The sequence below is a fragment of the Microtus pennsylvanicus genome, chromosome 18, assembly GCF_037038515.1.
Source record: "Microtus pennsylvanicus isolate mMicPen1 chromosome 18, mMicPen1.hap1, whole genome shotgun sequence".
Lineage (NCBI taxonomy): Eukaryota > Metazoa > Chordata > Mammalia > Rodentia > Cricetidae > Microtus > Microtus pennsylvanicus.
The window spans coordinates 42,974,146-43,002,117 of NC_134596.1; the positions used below are offsets into that span (position 1 = coordinate 42,974,146).

At 41.7% G+C, this 27,972-nt stretch overlaps 2 protein-coding genes across 5 annotated transcripts; one reads left to right on the plus strand and one right to left on the minus strand.

Annotated features, from left to right (window-relative positions):
- Positions 1-635: 635 nt before the first annotated feature.
- Positions 636-8,944, plus strand: Coa4 (cytochrome c oxidase assembly factor 4 homolog). 3 transcript variants are annotated; one of them, XR_012908244.1, is made up of 3 exons: positions 636-720; positions 2,519-3,088; positions 8,889-8,944. XR_012908244.1 is itself a non-coding variant. In XM_075952331.1 (2 exons), exon 2 carries the CDS (start codon positions 2,529-2,531, stop codon positions 2,790-2,792), a length of 264 nt encoding a protein of 87 aa, XP_075808446.1. In that variant the 5' UTR covers positions 636-720; positions 2,519-2,528; the 3' UTR covers positions 2,793-3,093. The 3 variants fall into 3 exon arrangements, 2 of the variants coding, with proteins under 2 accessions (XP_075808446.1, XP_075808447.1); XM_075952331.1 differs by lacking the exon at positions 8,889-8,944 and having other exon boundaries at positions 2,519-3,093; XM_075952332.1 differs by lacking the exon at positions 8,889-8,944 and having other exon boundaries at positions 653-793; positions 2,519-3,093.
- Mrpl48 (mitochondrial ribosomal protein L48) lies at positions 7,628-27,964 on the minus strand. 2 transcript variants are annotated; one of them, XM_075952329.1, is made up of 8 exons: positions 27,839-27,964; positions 23,135-23,187; positions 20,885-20,922; positions 13,971-14,059; positions 13,051-13,220; positions 11,549-11,651; positions 9,449-9,538; positions 7,628-7,864 (listed from the first exon to the last, which is right to left on the minus strand). In XM_075952329.1, the coding sequence occupies exons 1-8, from the start codon at positions 27,857-27,859 to the stop codon at positions 7,790-7,792; spliced, it is 639 nt and encodes a 212-aa protein (XP_075808444.1). In that variant the 5' UTR covers positions 27,860-27,964; the 3' UTR covers positions 7,628-7,789. The 2 variants fall into 2 exon arrangements, with proteins under 2 accessions (XP_075808444.1, XP_075808445.1); XM_075952330.1 differs by lacking the exons at positions 20,885-20,922; positions 23,135-23,187; positions 27,839-27,964 and adding an exon at positions 16,602-16,700.
- Positions 27,965-27,972: the final 8 nt, after the last annotated feature.

Consider the following 27,972-nt stretch of genomic DNA (forward strand, 5'->3'; position numbering starts at 1 on the left):
ATCTCTCTTGTAACCTGAAAGATGGCAAAGATGCCTGCTACCAAACAAACCTGAGTTTAATCGCGGGATCCACATGGTAAAAAGAACAGTACTAATTCTTGCAAGCTGTCCTCTGCTCTCCCAAGTGTGCCTTGGCCACACACATAAATAAACAAATGTAATTTTAAGAATAAGAAAATGTCTCTTTCACGGCAACAATTAAGAGCTTATTGACCTAGTTCTGACATGGATCACACTACACTACACATATATGTTTCCTTGGTCTTGGGAATGAAAAATAATGTCCATTCGGTTTTGAAATTTATTTTCTGTGCCCTATGCCCTCCAGTTTACTTGGCAACCCATGCAGTGACCCACTTCGACACAGGGGCCAGGCATAGCTCTCGCTGATGCAAATATAAAATGGGCTACACGCCTCCTCTACTCCTCTTTCAGGGCTGGAGTCAACTGAGAGTGTCCACCTCGTCTCAGAAACATCAAAGATATCTCCCCCGTGATCCCGCTCCCATTTGTCCGCCTCTTTCGCCCTTTCCCGGAAAAGTAGGACGGGGGAGGGCTCTACATGGAGCTCACCAATGAGGAAGTGCAGAGGGTTCCGTACTTCCGTGTGTGCACCCCCGCGAAGGTCCGTTTCCTGCGGAGAGAACTAGAGAGACATCAGTTCCTGCAGAGCCGAGAGCCTGCGGTGGAACCTGTTCGCACGCTCTTCTGCACCGGCAGGTGAGCCCTGCGCACGCACCCTCGCGTCTGAGGCACCTTGGGGACCGCCGGAGTGCGCCCGAAACTGGGAGAGGTGCTTCAGGGGACCTGGATACCTTTATTTCTCTGCTTCCCCCTGTTGCCATGCTTTTCTAGAAACCAAGCTGTCTGCCATCTCTGAGCGTGGGTCTAACTCCTTTCTCATTCAAGGAATACCGTGGGCAACAAGTTTTGGGTGTAGACTGTATTTAACATTTACTGAGTCTATCTAGTGAATCCCAAAGCTGTTTTTGTGTGTGTATCACTTGCTGGTGATTCCACCCAATGAGGCAGGCTTCCAGTCAATGTATTTCAAAGTCATTTTCCCTTTTATTGTGCAAGTGAGGTTTATACTGAAATGGAGCGCTTTAATCCTTTTTGTGCCTTACTCCTTGTCTTCATAATAATAGTCTTAAACTCCTAACATGGGTTACGAAACTTTGCTGGTCAATCATTTACTCATTTCTGCCAGTTTTCATTTCCTGCTCAACTGTTTTCTCCAGTCACTGAAGTGTTTTGTTTTTTTCTGGTTCTGGGAATCAAATTCAATGGACTCTTCCATGTTGGACATTTGCTCTACCACCAAACTACACCTTCAGCCCAGTCACCAAACTTTTGATTCTGCGTGTCCAATGCTGTCTTTCTACCTCTTGCCAGAAACGTCTTTTCCATGTCTGGCCAACACCTAATCATCCCTTCAGCCTGGAAGTCATTTTCTCTAGAACAGCGGATATCAACCTTCCTGATGATGCAACCCTTCAATTCAGTTTCTCATAGTGTGGTGGCCCCCAATGATAAAATTATTTTGTTGTTACTTCATAACTAAATTTGCAATGATTATGAATCATACTATAAATATCTGATATGCAGAATATCTGATATACGACCCCCATGAAAGGGTCTTCCAACCCGTGGAGGGGTCTCAACCCACAAGTTGAGAAACATTGCTCTAGGAAGTCCTCCAGGCTTATTCTTGCCCCTGTGTTCCCAGCTGTCTGTATATACTGTTGTAAATTGCCTAAATTTTAAACTCCATGAGGGCAGGAGCTGTCTCTAATCTGGTCATGCTTGTACACCCTCAACATAGTAGCTGGCACACAACTCTCAGTTGCCAGAAGAGAAGAGGCATTTAGGAGTCCTTTTAAATCATTTACAGCCCGTCATAAAGCTTGTGCAAAGGTGACAGTCATCTCTATTGAAGCCTTTCCTCCTTGCTGCATTCTGTGGGGTGCTGAAGCAGATGATTCTGGGGAACAGTCTGGGCAAACACACCTCACATTAGGATATTGTTGACTGAGTAACTTCATACCCCACAGACTCACCTATTGCCCCAGCCTTAATGTGCCTTGTGCTACAACTACACTGAACTCTCAGTCCTGTGTGTCAATCTTGCATGTACTTGGATTCCCTTCCAAGTGTTTGATGTTACTCTTCTAGAAGAAAGAAGGCTGGTTCTTTTGAGGTAGATCAGAAATGGAATCTTCAAAAAGATAGCCATTTCATTTAATTTGCATTCCACAAGCAGACACCACTGAGCTTAGATACTTTTATCTCAGTTCTGCTCAAATCATTTTGCAGACCCTCTGTCTGCCAGGCTTCCGGCTGGGGGTGGAGGTCCTATGGTAAATAAAACTCAGTATTTGACCTTAAAAAGCTTAGTCTCTAAGGGACACAGGCATATAAGCAGGCCACAGAGTGCACCTTGGACTATATTGTTTATGAGCGGGAAGATGTGTATAGTCATATCTATATGTTAACCTTGTCTGTGTTGATATTCTAGGTTCCTCAAGATGTCAGCTTCAGCCTCACAAGGCCATAACTGGACCCGACAGCTGAAGAAAGAAGACGAGGAAGAAGACCCACTGGACCAGCTGATCACCCGCTCTGGCTGTGCTGCCTTCCACTTTGCAGTGCAGGAGTGCATGGCCCAACACCAGGACTGGCGTCAGTGCCAGCCACAAGTGCAGGCATTCAGGGATTGCATGAGTGCACAGCAGGCAAGAAGGCGGGAGGAACTGCAGAGGAGGAAAGAGCAAGCCAGTGCTCAACACTGAGACCCTAAACCGTCATCCCACAACCTGGCCCTGAAGAAATAAGCACCCAGAGTGACCCTGGGAAGAAGCAATCCTAAGTAGTAGAGTGTGCAATAGGAGATAAATAATTCGGACCATCTTTGGGACTAGGATTGAAAGCACCATGAGCTGTTTTTACTCTATGATCAGATCAGACACATCTACACCGTTCCTGTTCCACCCATACTTGTATCTAAAATTAGTGGGATATGGACCACCCCCTCCATCCTACCTCTTGAGTGTGCCAAGTACTTTGCAAGTAAATTCACAGCCTAAAGGTAAATTGGTTGCTCAATCAGGCCTTTATTTTTCAGTCACAAATTTAACAACAGAAAGTGTTTCTAAGGCACTGTGTTAGTAATGTGCAATTTGAAGAGTTATGTGACCTTCCTGTTGCTTAGAGACTAGTGCGAGAGGCCACGCTCAAACAATGAACTCAGTTTCCAACAGTGACAGAAGAGCCTTTATCTTTCCAGGGTGTTTTATTCAGTTTAATGGGGGTCAGGAGCTAATCGAGAAACATTTTTTAAAAGACGGAATCTATGTAGTCCAGACTGACCTTGAACTTTCTGTATAGCCAAGGATCACCTTAAAATCATGATCTTCCTGCCTCCACCCCACATACTGAGATTACAGGCACGTGTTGCCACACTTATCGAGGAAACATTTTCAGCTGAGTACATGGTGTATGTCAGGCTCAGTGTAACAGATTCAGAGCCTGTCCCATCCTACCAACGCACAAAGCTTGCCAGACATTTTGGAAGTATGTTTGACATTAAAGTACAGACTTTGACCTTTGGAAAAATGGAACCACTATATGTTCCTACTTGACAACAGTTTGACAGAGCTGATAATGCCTTCTCTGGGGTGCTGTTTCCTATTTATAACATCAACAGTTGCTTCTCATTTTTATTCAGCGAAACCACGAAATCTGTTTCTGCATGCCCCTGGAAGTTATTTGGAAATGGGAAAGGGTTTGGAAGGTGACTCTGCCACAGAAGCTTGGGTGTTTTGTTTTTAATTTATCATTATTAACAAACATCTCTCAGGCATCTATATGTTAGTTGTCCAAGTCTGAAGTATGGTAGACCCTAACACCTACTTGAGCCTTGTGTGCAGAAATGTTAGTAAAGACAGACAGAAAGTAGAGAAGTTTAGTGAAGAGTAAAGCCCTGTTTCAAGTTGAAGATCAAGTGAGTAGATAGAGCTGCATCTCTGCCGGTCCACTCCTGCTTTGAGTTGAGGTTGAGTCAGCAGTGTCGGCACAAATCCCAGAGATGGGCACAGTGTGGCGCACGCCTGTAATCCCTGCACTCAAGGCAGAGGGAGGCGGATCTCTGATTTCAAGGTCAGCCTAGTGTACTTGTGAGTTCCAGGACAGCTATAGCTACATAATGAGATTCTGTCAAAAAAAAATTAAAAAATCTCAGAGATAAAAAGAGGGACTTTTAAAATTGAAGTACACATTACTTATTTGTAACGTCGGAAGAATTACCATCTGGAACAAATTCAAAGTACATCAAGGTCAGTAAGAAAAGACAAGAAGAAACACTGGCTGGACTGAGGCCCATTCCTACTTATATCCCAGCATTTAGGAGGCTGAGGCAGAAAAATCACCCATAAGTTTTAGGCCAGACTGGGCTACATAGTAAGTTTTAGTCTAGCCTAACCAATAAAATGAGATTATTTAAAAAAGAATATGCTTGAGATTATAGGAAAATATAAATAGGTGCTCTATTACAGATAATCCAAAAAAAAAAAAAACCAAAAACAACAAAACAAAAACCCACACGCTTTTAACATAAAATGTTAGCTGATCCTGCTGGCAAATGAAGTGACCAGTATTGGTGGAGAAAGGAACAGACTCATTCTTGTGAGGAGGGAGAGCACTAACTTTTTGGAGGACAATTTGGTGGACTCTAAACTATTTAAATACACAAAGCTGGCTGCAGTGACACATGCCTATAATTGGAGCAAGGCTGAAACAGGAGGACTGTAGCCAGTCCAGGCTACATTGAGTTCCAGGACAGCCATAGCTACATTTGTGAGGACCTATCTCAGGAAAAAAACCTAAAATATACAAACCCATTTCATCAGAGTCTCTACTGAATACATGTCGTAAGATGCATTTGCTGTGTGTCCTGCAGCATGCAGCACAGTCAGAGGGTAAATTCCCATCAGTAAGGACACAGTTACTCTGTATTCCAGTCTGTAATGGGAATGTGTCTACATGATTTACAGTGGGGCTGTGTCCCAATAAACTCTCACTATAAGTGGAAATGCATTTAGTTAAACAATGTACCATGAAGGAAGGGGAAAATATCCTGAGAGAGTACAGAGGGAGGGTGAGAGAGTAGGAGGAAGGGGATAAAATGGAAGCTTGGTTGCCAGGCGGTGTTGGCGCACGCCTTTAATCTCAGCACTCAGGGAGGCAGAGACAGGAGGATCTCTATGAGTTTGAGGCCAGCCTGGTTTACAGAGTGAGTTCCAGGACAGGTTCCAAAGCTACACATAGAAAACTTGTCTCAAAACAAAATTAAAAAATTGAAGTATAGTACAGGCATATGTGGACATATTTTAAGAAAATCCTTTACGATTACAGCAATTAAGCATCAGCATTTTTCTGTTTTTTATTTTTTTTTTAATGCAGTTAAAGAAACATCTAGGCATGAAAGAGGAAACTCACAGGTTAGAGGCTAGCCTGGGTAGTATAGCAAGATCCTGTTAATAGATAGTAACTAAAGGCAGGGATTGCCTCAGTGGAAGAAAGCACAACCTGACAAGGACAAAACCCTGTTTGTTCCCCAGCACTACCAAAGAATAAAATAGCACATGAGTTTGGGAGTGTTGTCTCACTCTAATCCCAGCAAGGGAAGCTAAGACAGTCCGTTTGCTTTCCTGAGCTCAAGGGCAGACTGGGCTACAGAGTGTGGAGTGCCTGCTGAACATCATAGCCTGCCAGCATACCACACTGTAGAATCAGTTGTTCACCTTTATCATGCTGGCTGAGGGTAGCTAGTATCACGGCCATCCACAACAGACACTAATGCTCAGAGAAGCAAGCACAATAGAGTCTCCTAGACTAGACATCCCCAGAGAAGCAACAGCCTCATCATCTGGGAAATGGTAAGATACAAAGTTAAAACCTTTGCTCCTTATCTACAGGACAAAAAAAGCTGACTGCAGTCTAGTGATTAGTGCTCAAAAACCCTGACTCGAGACCCTCATGAGCAGTCTGAGAAACAATGATTTAGCCAAAGATCTGACAAAGTTTACAATGGGCAAGACAGCTGGCATTTGTGTGACTGTTCAACTCACCCACTGCACCCCAGTGCAGTCAGAGGCAACAGCAAGTAGATGGTCATGACTCTTTTCCGACAAACTTTTACTAACAGGAAGTTGAACCAGACAAGAAGTGATTACACAGTATTGTGAATATACTATAGAACACTGAAATGTGCATTTCAAAATGGCTAATTTAGATTGTTTTATTACACATTTGATTTTTTGTGTGTGTGACATTCAGAGGTCAGCAGACAACTTTCAGGAGTTGGTTCTTTCTACCTTGTAAGTCTCAGGAGCCAAATGGAGGTCACAAGGCTTGGCAGCAAGCATCTTTACCCACCAAGCCACCTTTCCAGTCCTACAATCACTAGTTCTGTGGTATGTAAATGTTACCACAATAAATTATTATACAACAAAAAAGGGCCAGAAATAGTGGTCCACACTTTTAATCCCAGCTCTTGGCAAGCAGATCTCTGTGAGTTCAAGGCCAGGCTGGGCTACATGTAAATTCCAGGACAGCCACAGCTACATAGTGAGACTCTGTCTTGAAAAAACAAAAAACTAAAAATAGGCAAAGGCAGGATTTGATTTATAGACCATATTTTCTGACCCCTGACCATGATCAAGTTTTTGAACTTGGCAATGCTTCTGCTTCAACCTCCCGAATACTGGGATGATACATGCCACCACACTTAGCAAGTATCTTTTATGTATGTACATATGTATGTACGTAGAGTCTCATGTGAGCCAAATTGCCCTTGAAGTCACTATGTACCAGCAAATGACCCTGAACTCCTAATCCTCTTGCCTTTACCTCCTAAGTGCTGGGAGTACAGGTGTGTATTATCACAATTGGTTGAATCTTTTTCTTTATAAAGAACCCAGCCTCGGGAACTTCATTAAAGCAACAGAAAATAGATGAGCACAGAGTTCACTTATGTTGTAAAGTCTAATTCATTACAGAGCTACATGTCTCTATATCTATATAAAGATACCTTTTTTTTTTTGAGACAGGGTTTCTCGGTAGCTTTGTAGTCTGTCCTGGAACTCACTTGGTAGACTTGGTTGGCCTTGAACTCAAGGAGATCCACCTGTCTCTGTCTCCCAAGTGCTGGGATTAAAGGCATGCCAAGTCATAATCATACAGAGCACAGTGGCACACATCTTTAATCCCAGTTGGGGCAAGGAGGTAGGTGGGTTTCTGTGCATTTGAGGCTACCCTTGTCTACAGAGCAAATTCCGAAACAGTCAATGGCTATATAGAGACCTTGACTCAAACAAACAAACAATTAGCTTATACTAGATTGCTTTAAAACATGAGTTCACACTAACTGAAAAAGTATGGTGGAATGAAAACATGATTAGACAAGGAGAAACAGAAATCCTTAAAGATAGTTTGACGCTAGCCTGGTCTACAGAGCTAGTTCCAGGACAGCCAGGTCTGTTACACAGAGAAACCCTGTCTCAAAAAACAAAACAAAACAAAACAATTTAAAGGATAATTGCTACACACACACACACACACACACACACAGAGGTAATAGCAAATTTTATTAGGTAAGTGGTAACTGGCAAGCACCGCATGCCACAGACACAGGAGGCGTTCCCAGTATGAGCACTCATTCTCTTGGCTTATGTCTTCACGCAGGAAAATTTCTCTGAGGCCGATGATGACATGAGAGGGCTTGCAGTGTTTAGTTCAACTTGGCCAACAATTCCTCCAGTTCTGGCCGAGCTTTGAACCTTCCCTTGAAGTCTTCTTCGGTGTGCTAGGACAAGGAAAACAAATGGCAATCACCACAGAACTTTTATTGCCCATACATACAAATGCACCTCCAAAAAGGGTCCTTGGGCAGCTCTGCAGAGAGTAATCCAGAGTCAGCCCTTTCTCAATGAGCATGCAGCATGACCCAAACTTGAACTGGGTACCAGGAACCAACACTGAACCACACACTTCATCTTAGTATGCTGAGCCAAGACAGACATGTAAACAGGATGCTACAAGTATTACACCAGAAGTTTTCTGGTTATATTTATTTGATTTTGCATCATGTTATAGACCAGGGCCTTTCACATAAGAGGTAAACACTGCCACTGAGCCATATGATCTAAAAACTTTGGATTTATTTGTTTGTTTTATGAGAAAGGGTTTCTCTCATAGTAGTCATGGCTGTTCTGGAACTCACTCTGTAGACCAGGCTGGCCTAGAACTCACAGAGATCCCCCTGCCTCTTTTTTTTGAATGATGTTTTGTGTGTGTGTGTGTGTATGTGTGTGTGTATGTGTGTGCATGTTTACCCACATGGAAGTAAGGGCAACATTTGAAAGTTAGTTCTCTCCCTCCACCATGTGGTCCTGGGAATTGACTTCAGGCTGTCAGGTTTAGCAGCAAGAACCTTTACCTGCTGGGCCATCTCACCAGTCTTGTTTGCTTTTTTGAGATAGGGTCTTGGTATATAGTCCAGGCTGACCCTGAACCTACTATTTAGACCAGGCTGGCCTCAAACCTCAATCTTCCTGTTTCTGCCTCCTCAGTGCTAGGATTGCATGCACAGGTACTGCAATATTTTTAACACAACCAGCACATTCTCACCCTATATGCAGATCTCTGTGGAACTGAAATAATCACCGGACAGGTGTGGACAGAACAAGGGGAGCTAGATGAAGCAATATACCAGGCTAACATGACATAATGGGAACTGTGTCATAAGAAGGATTGTCATGTCAACTAGATCTGAACCCAGTATTTAGGCTAATGTTGCTTATTTCTGCATGCTTCTCATTCTTTACCAGATACATTCAATGGAGCTATAATCATTCATTGGTGGTCTAGAAAACGTCTCTCTAAGGTAATGCCCTGATGCCGTGGTTTTCAACCTGTGGATCGTGATCCCTTTGGGGGTCAAATGACCCTTTCTCAGGGGTTGCCCAAGACCATCAGAAAACACAGATATTTACATTGATTCATAACAGTAGCAAAATAAGTTATGAAGTAGCAATAAGAAAATGATGAGGAACTATATTAAAGGGTCACAGTGTTATGAAGGTTGAGAACCACTGCATTCATTATACTGTTTATAATCTTAAACCATGTTTCTGTTTTATAGCTACCTGAAGAGAGAATCTGAAGGTGATGGGCTCAGTCCCTAATGTCAGGATGCTGTGATGGAGGCTAGCTCCTGTGTTACATACAGCATCATTCCTGACACGGGGCCACCAGGCTGTACAGTTCTCCTGATAGCAGCTGAAATATACATTTCTCTGTTATTTCAAAACAAAGCAGCACTGACTTCTTTATCCTCATTGTGAGCACACAAAGGCCACCAAGAGCCTCTTTCCACAATGGCACCTACCTCCCTCACTGACAACTTGACTCCTTCTGGAAGATTGCTTTGGAGTATTTCCAAGAAAATCTCTGCAAACGTAGCACTCAGACTGCTGACCTGCAAATGAAGAGAGATGTCTAAGGGAGAGCACTGAAGGTCAGGTGACTTGCACACAGCCTGGGTGTCCCTGCAGCAGCTCCCGTGGGGAAGAGGGTGATCTGCAAGCAGGGCCTGGACTCCCTTTCAGCTCCAGTGGGGTAGAGGCTGATACTCAGAGAGGCTTCTAAGCTCAGTTCCCATAGGATTTCTCTTGCTCTTTGTTGAAATGTCTGTTTGCCATTGTTCCTGTAGGCAGGGAATATCACAGCCAGACCAATACTGATTTTCTGATGCAATTTGGGTTTACCATACTGCTGTGGTCCTCAGAAATCATGCAGTGAGATTTCAGCTGATAGAGCAGAAGGCTGACCCACCAGAATGAATATATTCTTTTTTTTTATTTTGCTCTCTTTTTTTCCGTTTATTTATTTATTAAAGATTTCTGTCTCTTCCCCAGAATGAATATATTCTGATGGAGATAAACCCAGTTTGCAAGGTGCTGGGCCTACCACCTTTTGTATATCGGCTGATTCTCACAGTAGATCTCTTGTGAAGCGCAGAGTATGGATTACTGGGCACAATTCTTTCCCATGTACTAGTATATTGGGTCACCCCCCACTTTGTGGTACTTAGTCCTGCAGTCAACAACCTTGGCTCTCACAGTCTAATCTCTGCTTCATTCTCTGAGGTACATTAGAAGCCATGTCCCGGCAACTCTCTTCCATTTAGCAGGACAAGCAGTCAGGAAAGGAATCTTTCATGCAGATCACATTTGGGACCTTCAAAAATTAAGGGACGTCTAAGTTCAGAGAACTGTCTTTGTTTTGCGCTGGAAACTTTACAAAATAGGAAGAGAACAGCCGGAGAAGATAAAGAAACTGGTGCAGAAAAAGACATAGTGCAGAGGTCATTTCTCCTTCAGATCTAAGTCCCGCACTCGCTGTCTTCTTCTGGACCCCGAGGGGACACTGAGGCTGGCACTCAGAAGTCTCTGATACCATACTGACCAGGTATTGTTGTCAGGCCTGTCTTGAGAATCCAGAGGTGAGTCAGATGTGTGGTGGGAAGGCATAAAGAGTACTATGAGGACCCACAGTAGAAATAAGCATTTAACTCAGTCAAGGTTAAGTCAAAAAAAAAAAAAAAAAAGCTTCAAGAGTGGATAATGTCTGGGTGAAGTCTTGGAGTAAAATGGAATTAAACCAGTAGAATTAGACAGTAGCATGGTTATTTTTCAGGGCTGAGAGAGTAGCATTGTATAAAATGTAAACTGCATAACAGCATTAGAAAATCCAGATAAGCTCCTCTGGTTGGAGTGGAGGGGACGCACAATGGTGCTGGTGCTGCAAAAGTCCTACTTCACACTATGGGCCTTGGCAGCAAGTAAGAGGCACCTACGATACATCATAAGCAAATTGCTATTTAAAGACTTAAAAATTTCAAAGTCACTTTAAAATTAGGGTATTTAGATTTAGGTGTTGCTCCCTCAACATTCTTACTGCTGCTGATAAGGTTCTTTTGTGGACTAAAAGGAGGAATACAATGGAACTGTAAATAAAGTTTCACACAATGGAATATTTCTTGGTCACAAAAATGAATGAAGTTCCATATTGAACAAGTATCAGAAGACAAAGAAGGATTAAGCATTAGGCTCAAAGGATTACAAAGAAGGAAATTGTCCCAAACAATTAGTTTTCCATACAATGAGGTCCGGGAGTACATTGTGCAACATCCACAAAAGTCCACTAGACAAGCAGGTCTACTGTATTTAAAGCTCAGCCAACAGATCAGGGGTATGTGTGTTTGTGTGTGTGCGTGTGCACCTAGGGGTATTGTTATACAATGATGCTTGGGGAATGAATGCGATTTCATAACAGGAGAGGTGGAGGAGTCAAGAACCCAGCTGTAGAGTACACCATTATTTAAGGGCAGGAAGAACAAATGGAAAAAAGTCTGACAGATGGAGAAAAAGATGGAGAAAGTGAACCAGAGAAGCAAAAGGACTTGGGAATCCCCCAGAGTGCCTACCTGAACCACTCGCTCATGGGTGGTAAGGACTGAGTCTAGGACCATTTTGTTGCCTTGGTCTGGTAGCCTCATCACCTCCATGGTTTTGGTGGGCATCGCGTAACTGCAGAAGAAGAGTTAGTTGTTGAGTGTCCACTCAAACCAGCAGCACCACATCTACCAGGGTCATCTTTGAGTACAACCACTACTCCATATCATATCTCCTACAGGATGCTTACCTGCAGCCAGTGTTGAGGTAAGCAGATATCTTTACCTTGTCTAGACAACTCTGAACTCTGAGGGAACACACTGTGTTCAGTGCCTTTCTGTGTCCCCTTGACAATGACTGACACATTACCCTGTGTGTAACCTTGGTGATGATGCACATTTGCTGCTACTGGAGCAAATTCTAAGGGATTCTAAGGGAATCCAGCCCAGCACTTAGGCATACTTTGGAGGTGAGCCCTGATCACTGTGTTTGTTATGGAGAAATAAGACGACGTGTCCAACAGCTCTAGACCAGTGTCTTTCAGCGTCAGCACTGGTAACGTTCCACACCAGGCATTCTTGTTGTGGAAGCTGGCCTATGTATCCCATCTGAATGCCGTGAGGACCCCTCCAGTGGGACAGAATGATTTCAGTCACTAGGTTGGGAGTCACTACTGTCAAGTCTGTGCTTACTTGCTCTATTAGCTTCAGCGGGCCAAGCTCTACGGGGAACAGAGCAGTGTGTTTGGAGACTGTCATTTTTCAGTCCACTCTTCCCTCTGAGCTTGAAATTACAATCTGAGCCTCTGTGAGCTACTGAGGATCTGATGTGGTGGTGAGACTGAACTAATGGCCATGTAGAATATGGTATGTTGCATTCATCTTACTGAAAAGTTCATCAAACTAAAGAGAAATGAAATACTAATAACGACAGGTAGCGGTACCACATGCCTTTAATCCCAGCACTAGGGAAAGTGAAAATCTGAGTTCCAGACCAGACTGTTCTACAGAGTGAGTTCCAGGACAGCCAAGACTACACAGAGAAACCCCATCTCCCATTTCAAAAAAAAAAAAAAAAAGCACCCACAAAAAACTCCCAAAACAATCCATATCACAAAATTCTAGCAAGATATCTTGCCCAAGATTCCAAGCCCGAGGTCCCGTTTTTATTGCAAAGATTAAAAAGTGCTAGATCAGTGTTCAGGACACACCAGCGTCACTCTGAGAATGTCTCCTTCGCATAATTTAGTTGCATAAGAACTTAAAGGGAATTCATTTCCCTTTAACAAAAGAACTGAATCCTGACCTTCACACACGTTGTGCTTTATGCACCCTGAGACATGTATGAACAACACATATACAGTAAATACATTTAAAAACTAGGCTAGTTACCGTTCAGTGGTTGCCAGAACTGCAGGTTGGGAGGGGAAGAGACTGGCTGTACGGGAACATTTGAGGTCAGTGACTTGTTCTATGCTTTGACTGAAAAGTGAAGTATTATACAGACACATCCCCAAAAAAGGTACCCTTCCTACCTTTCCTCAACTTTGATGGAAAGCCGGTTGCAGAGACGGTGGACATACTGGGCATAGCTTTCTGCCAGAGTCATGTCATAAGCAGTCAGGTGAATATTTAAAACACCATATTCATAATCTGTCCCCAGATTAATGGCTCTCACGTCCACTTTTGCTTTCTTCTTTTTAGGCTGAATAGAAAACAAAGAGAAAGAAAATAAGTCTGAGTATTATATAAGAAATTAAAAAAAAGAAGAAAGAAAAAAGGAAGGAAGGGAGGGAGGAAGGAAGGAAAGAAAGAAAGAAAAAGAAATCTGCTGGGCATGATAGTGAGGCATTTGAACCCTCAAAAGGCAGGACAGGTGGATTTCTGTAAGTTCAAGTCTAGTCTGGTCAACATAGGAAGTTCCAGGTCAGCCAGAGCTACATAATGAAATTTTATGCCACCCTCCCCTCCCTCAAAACAAAGACATTTAATCATAACGTATTAAGGTTTGTCTTCCAGAGTTATATAACTAGAAAAGATAAACTTCATGAACTAAATCCAGAATTGGTTAACTGCAATAGATTATTTATCTTGAGCAAGTTCCTCTTTATTACTGAAGCTTTCAACAGGAGTGGCCACAGCAAACTTCAAGGCCTTACCATGAGTGGGAAGCCTCAACACTTTCCTGGCTAAACAAGCTAGGATTCTTCATGGCAATTAACACTGCAGTCAACACAGTGGAGAAGGCTGAAGTCTGGAAGGGAAGAAAGAGGGTGCAGATCCCAGTAGAGAGGAGGAGCCATCTGAGGACTCCTGGAGGCTTACTGTAGGCACAGGAAGGGCTAGGCCTCTTTAGAGGTGTGGCTTTAGGAGAACAAAGAAAGCTGATTCCAGTATCCCTTCTGGTACCCTCCCTCTTGTCCATGCTTGCCTACTACATCTGCCTGTAGCTCACCTCTAGCACTTTCACTAAGTGTCTGTATCTGCCAATGCCATGAGTAGGCTTTGTCCTGTAGTGCCGACTGGACCTCATTACAACACCACCTAAGGGAAGACAAGACAAATCAGAGACAGAAGGAACATACGTATTAAGGTAGTTCTTGCTTATTCCCAGTTTTCCCTTTCTTTTCCTCCTTTCTTAGGCTCCCACTAATTAGCTTTCTTTGGGAAAATCTTTCCTGAAAAGTCAAAGGTGGTCAAGGGAACAAAATATATTTTAATGAGACTCTCATTTCTTCTTGGTTCCTCAACAAGCCACCCTTTGACATTTTTGTTTCTTGTTATGTTTGGTTTTGTTATTGTTAGTTTTTATTTATTTATTTATTTTGAGAGCAATGGCTCAGCAGGTGAGGGTGCTATTGCCAAGCTTGATGACTGAGTTCCAACTCCAGGACCCAGATGTAGAAAGAGAGAATAAATCCTGAGAACTGTCTTCTGTCCTCCATATGTGTGCACACACACCACAGACCACAAATCCTCCATACACACATACCTCGGACCATATTCTTCTTAAGACAGGGTTTCACTCTGTATCCCAGACTAGAACTCACTATGTGGCCCAAGATGGCCTGAAACTCACAGCCTTTACTCCTCCTACCTCAGCCTTTAAAGCACTGAGATCACAAGTATAAGCCACCACGCCCAGGCCTACTTGAAGTTTTCTGATGGAGACTATGGAGAAAAGGGAGCAGGCAGCAAAAATAGCCAGAAAAAAAAATCAGTAATTTCTATAAACTCTTAAAAATAGTGCAGTACTGTACACAGCTCAGCTGTTCACCACTTGCCTAATGCTCCCAATTCAAGTTTGAGCTCAGCTACCACAAAGAAACAAAAAAGTGTGATTTATTTGTGTTTATAGCACAATATTTAATATATATTTTAAGTGAACATCGTTCCTCCCAAATCTAGGTTCAGGTATATATGCCATTATTAAGAAAAAGCAGGGGCTTTCTACACATGCAGTGGGCTCAGCAGGAGGACTTACTGCCAATATCTTGCTTTCAAACACACACACACACACACACACACACTTTTGTTGGTTTTTCTAGTCACTTTGAGTCATCATTCTTATTTTTATTCATAAATAAAAATAAAATGGCAGTGTGATGGTTAGCATTAACTGTCATCTTGACAGGATTAGAACTATCAAAAAGACAAGCTACACCAAAAAGAGAAAGCTGGCTGAGAACCAGCATTCATTTCTCTGCTTCTTGACTGTGTAACAGTGTAACCAGTGTAACTGTCTCTTGTTCTGCTACCATTCCTTCCCCACTATGCCAGACCATGTACCTTCCAACTGTGAAACAAAGCAAACTCTCCCTTACTTAAGTTGCTTCTTGTCAGGTATCTGCCTGGAACAATGAAAAAATTAACTAATACAGGTAGTTCACAACATTTGGTGAAATGACCAAGTCATTCTATGTATGAGGTCGAATTACTACTTACACTTGGGTTTATCGGACTATGAAGTTCATGCAGATAACCACTAGGTCATAAGACTTGACTATCTATAATAATATACTAACTAAATATAATATAATAACATAGACTTCACAGGCAAATAAGAGTTTTTTAGAGGGAAAATGAAAGATGAGTGTTATAGTTGAAAGAATAGCATATAAAGAATAGCATGCAGGGCACATGCAAGAAGCAGGAAGGCTGTGAGTGTGGCTGACGTGAAGTGAGTGGGCCCTACTGAAGATATTACAGGGCTGAAACCAGCAAACCTGGGCCTTGTTAAGGGTTTGGATCTCATCATGAACAGCAATAAACAAAGAAATTATATTTATGCTATTTTTAAAGAATTTATCTTTATTTTGTGTATGAGTATTTTTTTTTTTTTTGCATGTATATGTGCAGAGGCCAGAGAGGGAATTAGATTCCCCTGGAACTGGAGCTACAGATGCTTGTGAGTCAAGTCTTCTGCAAGAGCAGCAAGTGCTCTTAAGTTCTGATCCATTATGTTTTTAAATGGTTGTTTTAGTTGTGTGGAGGGAGTGGGAAGGAGTACAGACAGAGCATTAGGTATGCATCACTAGGCGTCACCGGTCCTGATTACACCCTCACAGCTTTACTCCACCTTTACAGCCACAAAACAGTCCTTCTAAACCAAATTCCTAATGATTACTTTTTCATTAATTCAGTCATTTATCCATTTTATACATGCAATTTATAGAAGCATTCACTATTGGCCAGCTATAGTCAGCCCTGAATGAGGCAGAAAGGGTTTTGTTGTATTTTTTAATGCTTGATGGCTTTTCACTGCTTGAAGATGACATTCCTTAGCTAAGCATTTTAAGGACCTTGATTTTATAGTCCAGGTACAATTACTGTATACCATCTCCTGTTCTGTAGGTTCTACTGGCAGTCTACAGAGTCTTGTAGCTACCATGTCTTTGGTGCATTGTGGGGCTGCTGCCCTCATCTTGGTGACATTATTCTGTAGCTCTAAACACACAAAGATCAAGAGATCAGTTTCAGAGTTAGAGCTCCCTCATGCCTGCCTGAATTACATAATAAAACATAATGTGTATATTAAAAACTCAGATGTCAGTCATTGTGTTTAATCATAGAGACATTCAATTACCCATCAGTGACTTCAAAAAGTAGACAGGAAACTGATCTTTGAGATGATGATACAGCTTAAGTTGCAAGGGCTGCAAATGCTTGCCTCAGTCTCTCCTCTTCAGGAATTCCTTGGCAAGGAGACATTCTTAAATTCAGTTTGGGGCAATTCCGATAATTAGAGCAGCTGGTAATTAAAAAGCTGGCTTAAACTAATGTTAAATTAACCATTTCTCCCTTAAATAAAACATTTGTGTTAAACTGTTAGTAGTTAAGCTGTTTAATTAGCCAGTTGTTTTTATTGTAACACGTGTAAGTTTGAAAGCCTCTTATTCTCAGTAAATTCAATTGGGTTCTTTGTCTCTTCCCTGTGTCACTAAGCTGGGTTTCCTGTTGTCTCACTAACCTCCCAGCCTCCTGAGAAGAAAGACCACTCTTCACTGACAAAGACACAAAACCCCCTGTTTTCAGATTAAAAAATCCTTCAGTTGCCACAGCTGTAAGATGTAAACCTATACCAACTTTCCCCCTTTCCTCTCTATTCCACCACAACTGTTTTTCAGAATTTTGTTTACTAACAGGGGAACCAAACCTGTCAATCTAGGATAAGATAAACAACTCTGTTTTAATCATTTCTCTTTAGAAATTGGAACAAGCATTTTCAGCATGGCATGCAGGTAAATGTAGTAATATGAGCGGCGGGCTGCGTCCCCAGCACCCCGGCTGCCTGGCTAGCTTATGGCCGAAATAATTACACACAAACTGTATTCATTTAAACACTGTTTGGCCCATTTCTATCTAGCCTCTTCTAGGCTAACTCTCGCACCTGGACTAGCCCATTTCTTATATTCTATGTAGCACAGCTAGGTGCGCTTACCGGGAAGATTCTAACCTACATCCATCCTGGGTTGGAGCTTCATGGCGTGCATCTTCCCGGGAGCTGGGAGCATGGTGTCTCTCTGAGGCGTCTGCTCCCGAGAGGAGAGCTGTGGAGTCTGACCTCACTTCCTCTTCCTCCTGGCATTCTGTTCTGTTTACTCCACCTACCTATGTCCTAACCAATAAAATGGGCCAAGGCAGTTCCTTTATTAGCCAATGACCTTCCTCCATCAGGTAGAGAAAAGGCATGAATAGTACCAGCCAAGAATCTAATTACAGCATATTCTCTCTATTCAATAGAGTCAAGTCCACTAAGGACAGACAAAATGCTAGCCCCTGAGAAACACTATATGCTCAATGTAAATTTAAAAAACAAAACAAAAATGGTTCTCCACATATTCTACCAAAGTAGTCTGCAATGATTTGTTGTTCCATGGTAGCTCCCACGTTGTTTTCTCAAAATATCTTTTTGTCCTCCCCTCAATGCTTCTTAGACCCGAACACACCATATTCCTTTCTATCTTTTGCTCATGCTGTGGTCAGAGCACTCTGAGCTCCCTTCATTCACTTTCTTTTATATATTTACTTTGAACTACCATGTCCAAATAAGTAAGAAAAAGAGAATTACCATAAGCAGGCCTTTCCTTGGACTGAGCAGCTGAAATGGTACCCAAAGTCCATATATTAAGTGGGTAAGTGAGGGTAGAAACAAGGTGCTGTTCTTCATTCTTCTGAACATCATTATAACATAATTTTGAAATAGTATACAGCCTGCATTGGCTGGAATTAGGTATATAGCAAGGATGACCTTGAATGATTGATCCCACTGTCTCCATCTCCTAGGTGCTGGTATTATAGGCACATACCACCATGACTAAGATGCTGAGGACAGAATGTAGGGCTTTGTGTATGCTAAGCAATCACTATGCCAACTGAAATACAACTCCAGCTCCAAAATGGAATACGGCCTCCTCATCATGCTCCTCATCATGCCTGCCAGGTGTGACGACACACACCTGTAAGTTCAGCACATAGGAGGCTGAGGCAGAAGAAGCTCTTTAAGTTTAACAACAGACTTGGCTATATAATAAGTTAAAAGGCCAGTCTTTGTCTCAAACAAATCGTAGGGTAAAGGAGATCTAATTAAGCATGAAATAAAATTTAGAAATCAAAGATTAATAAATGTACTTATATGAGAATGTAAAACTTCTGGTCATTAAAAAAACAAAATCACTGGGTAGTGGTGACTTTAGCACATGCCTTTGATCCCAGCACTCAGGAGGTAGAGACAGGCAGATCTCTGTGAGTTTGAGGCCAGCCTGGTCAATAGAGTGAGTTCCATAACCGGCACCAAAGCTACAGAAAAACAACACGAAAACAAAACAAAAACAAAAGTCACGGCACAGTTGACTGGAAAACATAAATTATATAAAATAAAAAAGTGCTAATTGTCTATTAAAAGCTCTTATAGGGGTTGGAAAGACAACTCCACCATTAAGAACACTGGCTGCTTTCCAGAGGACTCAGATCCAATTTCTAGCACCACATGGCAGTAACTGCAGTTCCAGGGCAGCCATGGCCCTCTTTGGTTCTCTCTCATTTCTTCTTAACCAATGCTTACCAGTTTTTTATTTTTTAAAGTACTGAAACCGCTGGGCAGTGGTGGTGTGTGCCTTTTTAATCCCAGTACTCAGAAGGTAGACACAGGCAGATCTCTGTGAGTTAGAGGCCAGCCTGGTCTACAGAGCAAGCTCCAGGACAGGATCCAAAGCTACAGAGAAACCCTGTCTCGAAAAAACAAAAACAACAACAACAAAACAAACAAAAAGGCTGCGACCGTTTTAGAGCCTTCCTTCCTTCCTTCCTTCCTTCCTTCCTTCCTTCCTTCCTTCCTTCCTTCCTTCCTTCCTTCCTTCCTTCCTTTTTTTCTTTTCTTCTTCTGAGTGGGGTCTCACTATCTAGCCTTTGATTACCTACAGCTTTCTATTTAGACCAGGTTGGCTTCAAAGTTGGAGAAACTCTTCTGCCTCTTTCTCTCAAGTGCTGAGATAAATGGCATGTGAGATCACACCAGTCTACCTGGCTGATGTATGATCTTTTAAACTTTCTATACTTTTTAATCTTACAAAATAACTAATAAAATTACCTTCTGACAATTTTTTTTCTTGATTTATTTAGTCTTCAACTTGTTAAAAGTAATGTTGGGCCACAGAGATCCAATAGTGAGTTACAGTACTAAACTATGGTCCGCCGCAGGAGCAGCACACATTCTTAACCATCTCTCCAGCTCCAAGACAATAATCATTTTCTTTCTTTCTTTCTTTCTTTCTTTCTTTTTTTTTTGTTTTTCGAGACAGGGTTTTTCTGTAGCTTTGGAGCCTGTCCTGGAACTAGCTCCTGTAGACCAGGCTGGTCTTGAACTCACAGAGATCGGCCTGCCTCTGCCTCCCAAGTGCTGGGATTAAAGGTGTGCGCCACCACCGCCCGGCGACAATAATCATTTTCATTTTGGGATGATAGCTCTGTCAATGAAGTGCATGAGGACCTGAGTTCAGGTGCCTAGTGTTCATATAAAAAATTAAGAACTAGTCAGGCATTGGTGGCACACGCCTTAGACTCTGGTGGCACACCCTTTAGACTCTGGGTCTAAAACTAAAGCTGTGTCTGTCCACTCCTGCAACCATTCAAATTATTACCATATTTAAAGTCTCTTACATATTGTCTTGCGCACTATGAGTTCATATTTGTTCTTTTTCTTATTTCTTTATCTCTGGTACTCATTAGTTATATGACATACAGCTGTTGAGAGCACAAAAGTCCTTGTGCTCACAGACAGCACCAGGGATGTTAGACATGCAGGGTTGTCTTTTCAAGGGAAAAGATGTATAACATGTTTTCTGCCCAGATGACTGGGAATGTAGGTAGCGAATAGCCAAGGATATTCTTGCTATATCTGTAGGGCCAGACATGGGGCATGCCTTTAATCCCAGCACCTGTAAACTCAAGGGAAGAAAATCTCTAAGGCCAACCTAGATGACACAGTAAGGTTCTGTCTCAAAAGCAAGTCAGCGGGTAGTGGTGTGCACACCTTTAATCCCAGCACTTGGAGACAAGGATAAGTGAATCCCTGAGTTCAAGGCCAGCCTAGTCTACAAAGTGAGTTCCTGGACAGCCAAGGTTACACAGAGAAACCTTATCTCAAACAATCACCGAAGAATGAAGTGATAGACTTGTGTAACCCAAACTCACTACAGCGTTCTTGCTCTAACCACTCCAAGTTCTTGTCCACAGTCCTAGCCTATGAAAGGAGTATCTGGCCCCTGCCACCCGCCTAAAAAATTCATTAGACATTCTAGACAAAAATCACTGTAGAGTGCTAGAAGGTCATTTCCAGAAAGCAGACCATACCAAGATATAATCACTTACCTGCAGAACAAATGGGATTCTCTCTTAAAATTCTGAATCTAAAACGAGAGGAAAAGTATGTTGAATATAATTAGATATTCACATTTATTTGCAGTATTACTATAGCGTTTATGTTCTATGTTAGGATATGCTAACAGGAGATGCTTCCTTAGTCTCTCCTTCTACAAACACAATTAAGGTCCTATCATATAGCAGTTAAAGTAGTCCTGAGGATGCAAATATTAAGTACAGCATCTCTTACAAGATCCACTTGGGAATGGTAAATACAAACAAATGAGAAAGCACTGATCCAAAACAGAAATATGTACAAGAGTCAAAAGAAGTATGGTCTCTTCAACCAGGTTGGTGAAAATAGGGAAATAGAAATATTTAAAGTGAGTTTTTTAAAATTAGGAACTAGAGGATGGAGAAATGGCTCGGAGGTTAAAAGTACTTGCTGCTCTTGCAAAGGACCCAGGTTCAGTACCTAGCATCCACACAGCAGATCTCAACTGTCTATAACTTCAGTTCCAGGAAATCCAATGCCCTCTTCTGGTCTCCCTGTGCAACAGGCATGCAAATGGTACACATATATACATGCAGGCAAACTATTCAGACACATAGAATGTTTTTAAAAATTTCTTTCTCTGTGGGCTGGAGAGGTGGCTCAGTGGTTAAGACCCCTCCCTGACTAATCTTTGAGAGGACCTGGGTTCAATCCACATGGGAGCTAACAATTGTGTCTAACTCCAGTTCCAAGGGGACCTGATACTATTTACACGCTGGCAAAACACCTGTAATAGAAAATTAAAAAAAACTCAAAAAAAATCTTTCTCTTCTGAACTCAGTTGCTTCAGGACCTTCGGGCTACCATGTAGATATGGTCAAGTCTAAGAACCACACCACACAAAGCCAAATCTGAAAATGGTACAAGAAACTCCAGTCACAGCTTTAATCCCAGCATTTGGGAGGAAGAGTCAGGAGGGTTTCTGAGTTCAAGGCCAGCCTCGGCTACAGAGCTAGTTCCAGGACAGTCAGGAAATGGAAAGAGCAAAAAGAGAAAGGGCTCAATAGATACGATTTAAAAACAAACAAAAAATGTTGGACTTGAAACCTAATTCTAATTTATATAAATTATACCATTTTAAAGCAATAGATTTCACTCTCTTTAGACTTCAGTTACTAAATGCTGCAGGCCAAGATAAGGATTATAAAATTTATTTTGAGTAAGATGGTATAATAGTATACCGAGACTGAATTTAGAACTACCTAGGAGACACATCTCTGGGTATGTCTAGGGGGGTGTTCCCAGAGAAGTTTAACTGAGAGCTTTCACCTCTCCACTGATTGAGGAAGCTATGCCTTCTCCACCACAATGGACCGACTGTACACTCAAACTGTTAAGTCAATCCTTATTTGATAATAACACTAAGACCATAGTTAATAAAGATAGCATACCATTTGAGAATTCTGAGCAGAGGAATGATGTAATTGAATACATTTGAAAGAATCACCCCAATTTCAGTATGAAGTGGGGAAAAGAGTGAACATGGAGAACAGATGAGGAGCTCATTCCCAAGAGGTTAGCAAAACTGGAAGCATGAGGGTAAGAGGGCAGGAAAATATGGTTTGACTCTGTAAATGTTATAGTGGAGCCAATAGGCTCTGTTGATAAATGGTGGAACTGTTGTCTGGGTTTCTGTCCTACCACCAGGTCCCACAGCCATTTAGCCCCAAAAGAAATCACACAGAGGTCTATGTTAATGATAAACTGATTGGCCCATTAGCTCAGGCTTTTAATTAACTCTTATAACTTATATTAACCCATTATTCTTATCTATGTTAGCCACATGGCTTGGTACCTTCTTTAGTGATGCAATCACATCTTCCTTCTTCTGTGGTTGGGACAGGACTGGGGAGGAATGGGCTCCTCCTTCCCAGAATTCTCTTGTTCTCACTGACCTGCCTCTACTTCCTGTCTGGTTGTCCCACCTATACTTCCTGCCTGGCTACTGGCCAATCAGCATTTACTTAAAGCATAGTTGACAGAAAATAGACAATTGTCCTGTACCAGAGGAACAAGAGAAATGACAGTATCAAGGTAACTCCAAGGTTCTGAACCATGAAATGAATGGAACTGCTTTTTGCTGAAGAGCAACGTGGTAGAGAATTAAAATTTGAAGTGCTTTGCAAACACTTAGTGGATATAAAAGCAAAATCTATAACAGCTATGAATCTACTATTGGCTGTATTTATCATTAATATCCTTACCTCAGGAGAGAAAAGGCTTGCTTAGAAACAGCATCTTTCCACAGGCCCAGCACCTACAAAACAACAGTCATGTGAGGACCTTAATCTTTCAGAAAGCCAAGCACCTCATCTCACATGGAAACCCCACAGTATATAGACCAAAATGTACCAAAGGGCTCTTACCTGGCAAGCAAACCAAAGCCCTTTTTTCTTTCTCTGCCCACTACAGATTAAAAAAAACCCAAAACCCCTCTCCCACAATTTTTCATCCCATTTCCCTTTCCAAATTTGATACATTTTTCTAATTTCAACCATACATATAGATTTGCCATTCACTGCATACTAAGAGGGACTTCCTTAAATATTCTTTAATTCTCAAACACTGCAAGGTAATTTTTGGCAACTAAAGCCCAGAAAGGTTTTACTTCTTAAAGATGGCAGCTAATAAGAGACTAAGAAGACTATCTCACTCCAAAGGCTGTGTCTTACAGCACACCAACTCCCTCAATAGCAGAAGGAATAATCACATTACCACATGAGAGAAAACAATACTAAGAGAGGAGGCAAGCGATATTTTAACCTCACTCTGCCCTGCTAGTATCTACGTGAAAGATCAGTGTACTTTATTAATAAGGAAGAATGTGGCACATAGAAGTTCTAGACAATAAATTCTAAACATCTGAATTTCTGCTCATCATGGGTAATAATTACAATTCTTTTGACATGTATATGTAAAAAGATTATACAAAAACATAAAAAAACTGAGACACTGTTCCAGTCAAGACTACCTTAAGGAAATATAATGACTAAATGGGATATAATGTCAGGATGGATATTGAACCAGAAATTAGATAAAAACAAAAGAAACCTGAATAAAGTATGGGTCTTTGTTAATAATAGGATATCAATACTGGTTTATTATTCATGGAAATTACACTACTAATATATTTTTCCATGTATTTCTTTATTTAAGGTGGGAGAGTACACGTGGAGGTAAGAGGACTATTTGTGGAAATTGGTCCTCATCTTACACCATATGGATCCCAGGAATCAAACTCAGATTGTCAGGGTTGGCAGCAAGTCCCTTTATCTGCTGAGCCAGCTCACAGGCTCTACAATGTTAATAGAGAAGAGTGGGCTTTATGTGAACTCTTCATGGTATTAACACTTTTTTTTTTGCAAATCTAAAGCTATTCTAAAACAATAACTTCTTTCTTTCTTTCTTTATTCGTTATTGTTAAATAAATAAATGGAACTCCTTGCAGTCATATATTATCTATTTTGCTGAATGCCCATCTTGTGTCTAAATCACAACACAAGATAAGTATTACTAACCCTATTTTATAGTGCAGAAAACTAAATCTACTTTAAAGTCACATAGTAACTCCCCAAAGCTAGCAGAGGATTTAAGGGTTTTCTGGCTCTAAAGTTCATAATTTCTCCACTATTCTACACTTCCTCTCTCATATGAAGAGATGGTACTTAGTGATACATGTAGCACAAATAATAAAAACTCAGAGACAGATATTGGGGTTCAACCTGAAGATCAGAAAAGCGAAGCAGCCAAGCCACCAGAGAGCTCTTACCTCTTTGAAATCTTCAGATTTAAAGAGAGAAAGTTCTTCTAGTGCTGCGAGTAGAGGCAAGCACCACTACCTGGCCTGTATGGTTGACTAGTGTGGCTGCTTTGCATTGGCCTGCAGGTAAGCTTTATTTATTAAAACACAAATAATAAACCACTATAGTTATATCATCAGAGGGATAGCTGATGAAATGTCACAGTGGGTAAAAGTGCTTGCTGGGCAAACTTGATGACCTGAGTTTGATTCCTGGATCTCCTAGTGGAAGAGCAAACCAACTCCTGAAAGCTTTCCTCTGACCTCCACATGCCACCATGGGAAGCACACACCTGTACTCTCTGATGTGTATGTGACACACATACACACCACATGCATACACATTCATAATAAAGTTTTTTTTTTTTGAGGTAGGGTTTCTCTGTGTCGCCCTAGCTATGCTGGAACTCACTCTATAGACGAGGCTGTCCTGGAACTCAGAGATCCACCTGCCTCTGCCTCTTGAGTGCTGGGATTAAATGCGTGTGCCACTACTGCCTAGCTAACTATGGCAACTCTTATAAAGAAAACATTTAATTGAGGGTGGTTTGCTCATATTTTCAGAGGTTCAGTTCATTACGATCACGAAGGGGACAGTAGCAACGTACAGCAAATGTGGTGCTGGGGCTGAGAGTGCTACATTTTTCAGTCAAGAGAAAGTTGATTGACTCACAATGAGGGAAATTTGAGAAAAAGAGACCTCAAAGACCATCACTTCAGTGACACAATTCCTTCAACAAGGCCGTACCTTCTAGCAGTGCCACTCTCTTTGAATAAAAACATATATGTGTTATACACTATATAAGTGTAAATCATACTTATTGATGAGTGAATTAAAATGTCTAATGTAAACAGGCATGGTGGTGTATGCCCTTAATCCCAGTAACTGGGTGAGGGAGAGGCAGGTTGATCTCCATGAGTTTGAAACCAGTCTGCTTTCTGTAGAGTTTCCAGGACAGTTGGTGCTATATCCCCCCCCCAAACAACAACAACAACAACAACAAAAAAAAAAACCCCAAAAAACAAAAAAAAAAACCTTTCTGGTTTAGAACCTGAACATTTGCAGACATCTCGAACTGTCAGAAGGGTCTCACACCTAGAAAATCCAAACCAATCTCCCTGTGTCTTCCACAGTTTGAACCTAGTTTCTCTTGTATAACAGAATAAATGCAGTTCTTTTTCATACTAGCACCTCAAGTATTTGAGTACAATGATCAATGCTTTCAAGTTTTTCTAAGTTCTCTCAAAAAATTGCTGCTTGCTTCTAGTGTTTCCTTTGGCTATCCTCTTCCAACATGACTACACTGACTATCAATATCTATCTTCCCATAGGCCATTACGAGCACAGATTTTATAACCATTGACATTTAAATGTCCACATCTATTCTGTCTACTGGGATTGCTTAAAAATATATGAAGAGCTGCTCAGCAGTGGCAGCACAAGCCTTTAATGCCAGCACTCGGGAGGCAGAGGCAGGTGGATCTCTGTGAGTTCGAGGCTAGCCTGGCCTACAAGAGTTAGTTCTAGGCCAGGCACCAAAGCTACACAGAGACACCCTGTTTCGAAAAAACAAAACAAAAAACCACAAAACTATGTGAAGAGCAAATAAAAATACACAAATGACTACAAGACACCAACATCCCTATTAGCACCATTTTTTGTCCCTTACAAAGTATTCACTCTACTTATAGTATCTTCCATCATACCTTTTGTTTTAGTATTCAGACATCTGTACTGGTCCTCTGCTGTAGCCGCTAAGAGCATCACCTGTTTATATTCCCTTTTAAAAGGGCCCTGTCCACCTCCCATCTCTCTCTTTCTCTGTCTTTCTCCCTTCTGCTACTCCTGTCCCCAGAGACTGTCCCCACTCCCCTTCACTCCTTTTACATTCCCTTTTCCTTCAAAACAAAACAAAACAAAACAAAACCCTCCAGGTGAACTCTTTCTCATGGCATTTTTCTCGTGCTGCTTTTACTAAATTATGACTTTTTTGTTTTTCTTTTTTTAATTTTTTAAAAAATATTTATTTATTTATTATGTATACAATATTCTGTCTGTGTGTATGTCTGCAGGCCAGAAGAAGACACCAAACCTCATTACAGATGGTTGTGAGCCACCATGCTGTTTCTGGGAATTGAACTCACTACCTTTGGAAGAGCAGACAGTGCTCTTAACCACTGAGCCATCTCTCCAGCCCCTCTTTTTTTAATTTTTGAGACATGGTGTCAAGTATCTTAGGCTAGCCTCAAACTCAATCTGTAAAATCCTGTCCTTGAACTCCTTATCTTCCTGCTTCTACCCTCCAAGTCGTAGGATTAAATGCCAATGCCTGACTTTGTCAGATGATGGCCTTAATTCCAAGTTTCCAATGGCTCTTTTAGAGTTTGAGTAGTTGGAAATCACATTTTTAAAGAACACTGTTCTTCCCTTCCAGCATTCCTTGGAAGGAAGACAAACAGAGCCAGAGAATAGACTGGAATGTTAAAATTGACTTATTCCTGTTATCCTTGCTCCAGACCTGTTAACGCAAATTGGATAACCAGGGGTGGGGTGACGGACTGGGAGGAGAGGAGGGAGGGGAAAACAAAACAGGATGAAGTGGCTGGTTCTTCTTAAATAAGATTTTGGAAGCCAAAGAGTAACAACAAGGTGGTTTGTTCACCCTCTTCTTTGACAGATTCTTAAATAAGGTTTTGTAAACAAAAATGTAATCTATCATTTTCATATTCTTCTTCTCATCGAGTAGCTTCATTCATAACCCAACCACTTCAACAAGACATGATTCTTAAAGTTGGTTTAACGTAAAAAAATAAAATGACCTGCCTAAGGTCAGACAATTTATGGGGACTATGCCGTGGCGTCTTAATTCCATCAGTGAGCTCTTTCTTCCAGGACACAGAACATCCAGGAGACAAGTGGAGGGGGCGTGGCGCGAGACTGCAAAATTCACCCTGGGCGGAGGGAGGAACCGACCGCGAGGCACCGCAAAGACTGCTGGGAGGGGCAAGTTCGCAGAGTTCTAGGCCCGGATAGCTACCCGCCGCCACCTTCCAGCTCTGCTTTGTCTTCCGCCTCCCCAGCGCCCTGTGCACGTGAAATCTACATTACCTTTCCCAGGGTTCCGCTCATTCTTAGTTACTCCACCTCCAAAGGAAAACCGAGAACCCGCCCCGGCAGCCACGACCCCTAGGCTTCTGAAACGCGGCCGGAAAGGTTTTAATCAGGTCCGTTTACAAAATCCG

Bases quoted from the DNA above. Each gene is read 5' to 3' on its own strand.
- Coa4 (XM_075952331.1), top strand. From the start codon at position 2,529: ATGTCAGCTTCAGCCTCACAAGGCCATAACTGGACCCGACAGCTGAAG.
- Mrpl48 (XM_075952329.1), bottom strand. From the start codon at position 27,859: ATGAGCGGAACCCTGGGAAAG. The intron at 14,060-20,884 runs GTAAGTGATTAT...GTCTTCCCTTAG, and splicing joins GAATCCCATTTGTTCTGCAG to GTGGTGTTGTAATGAGGTCC. The intron at 11,652-13,050 runs GTAGGAAGGGTA...CTTCTTCTGCAG, and splicing joins TCCATCAAAGTTGAGGAAAG to TTACGCGATGCCCACCAAAA.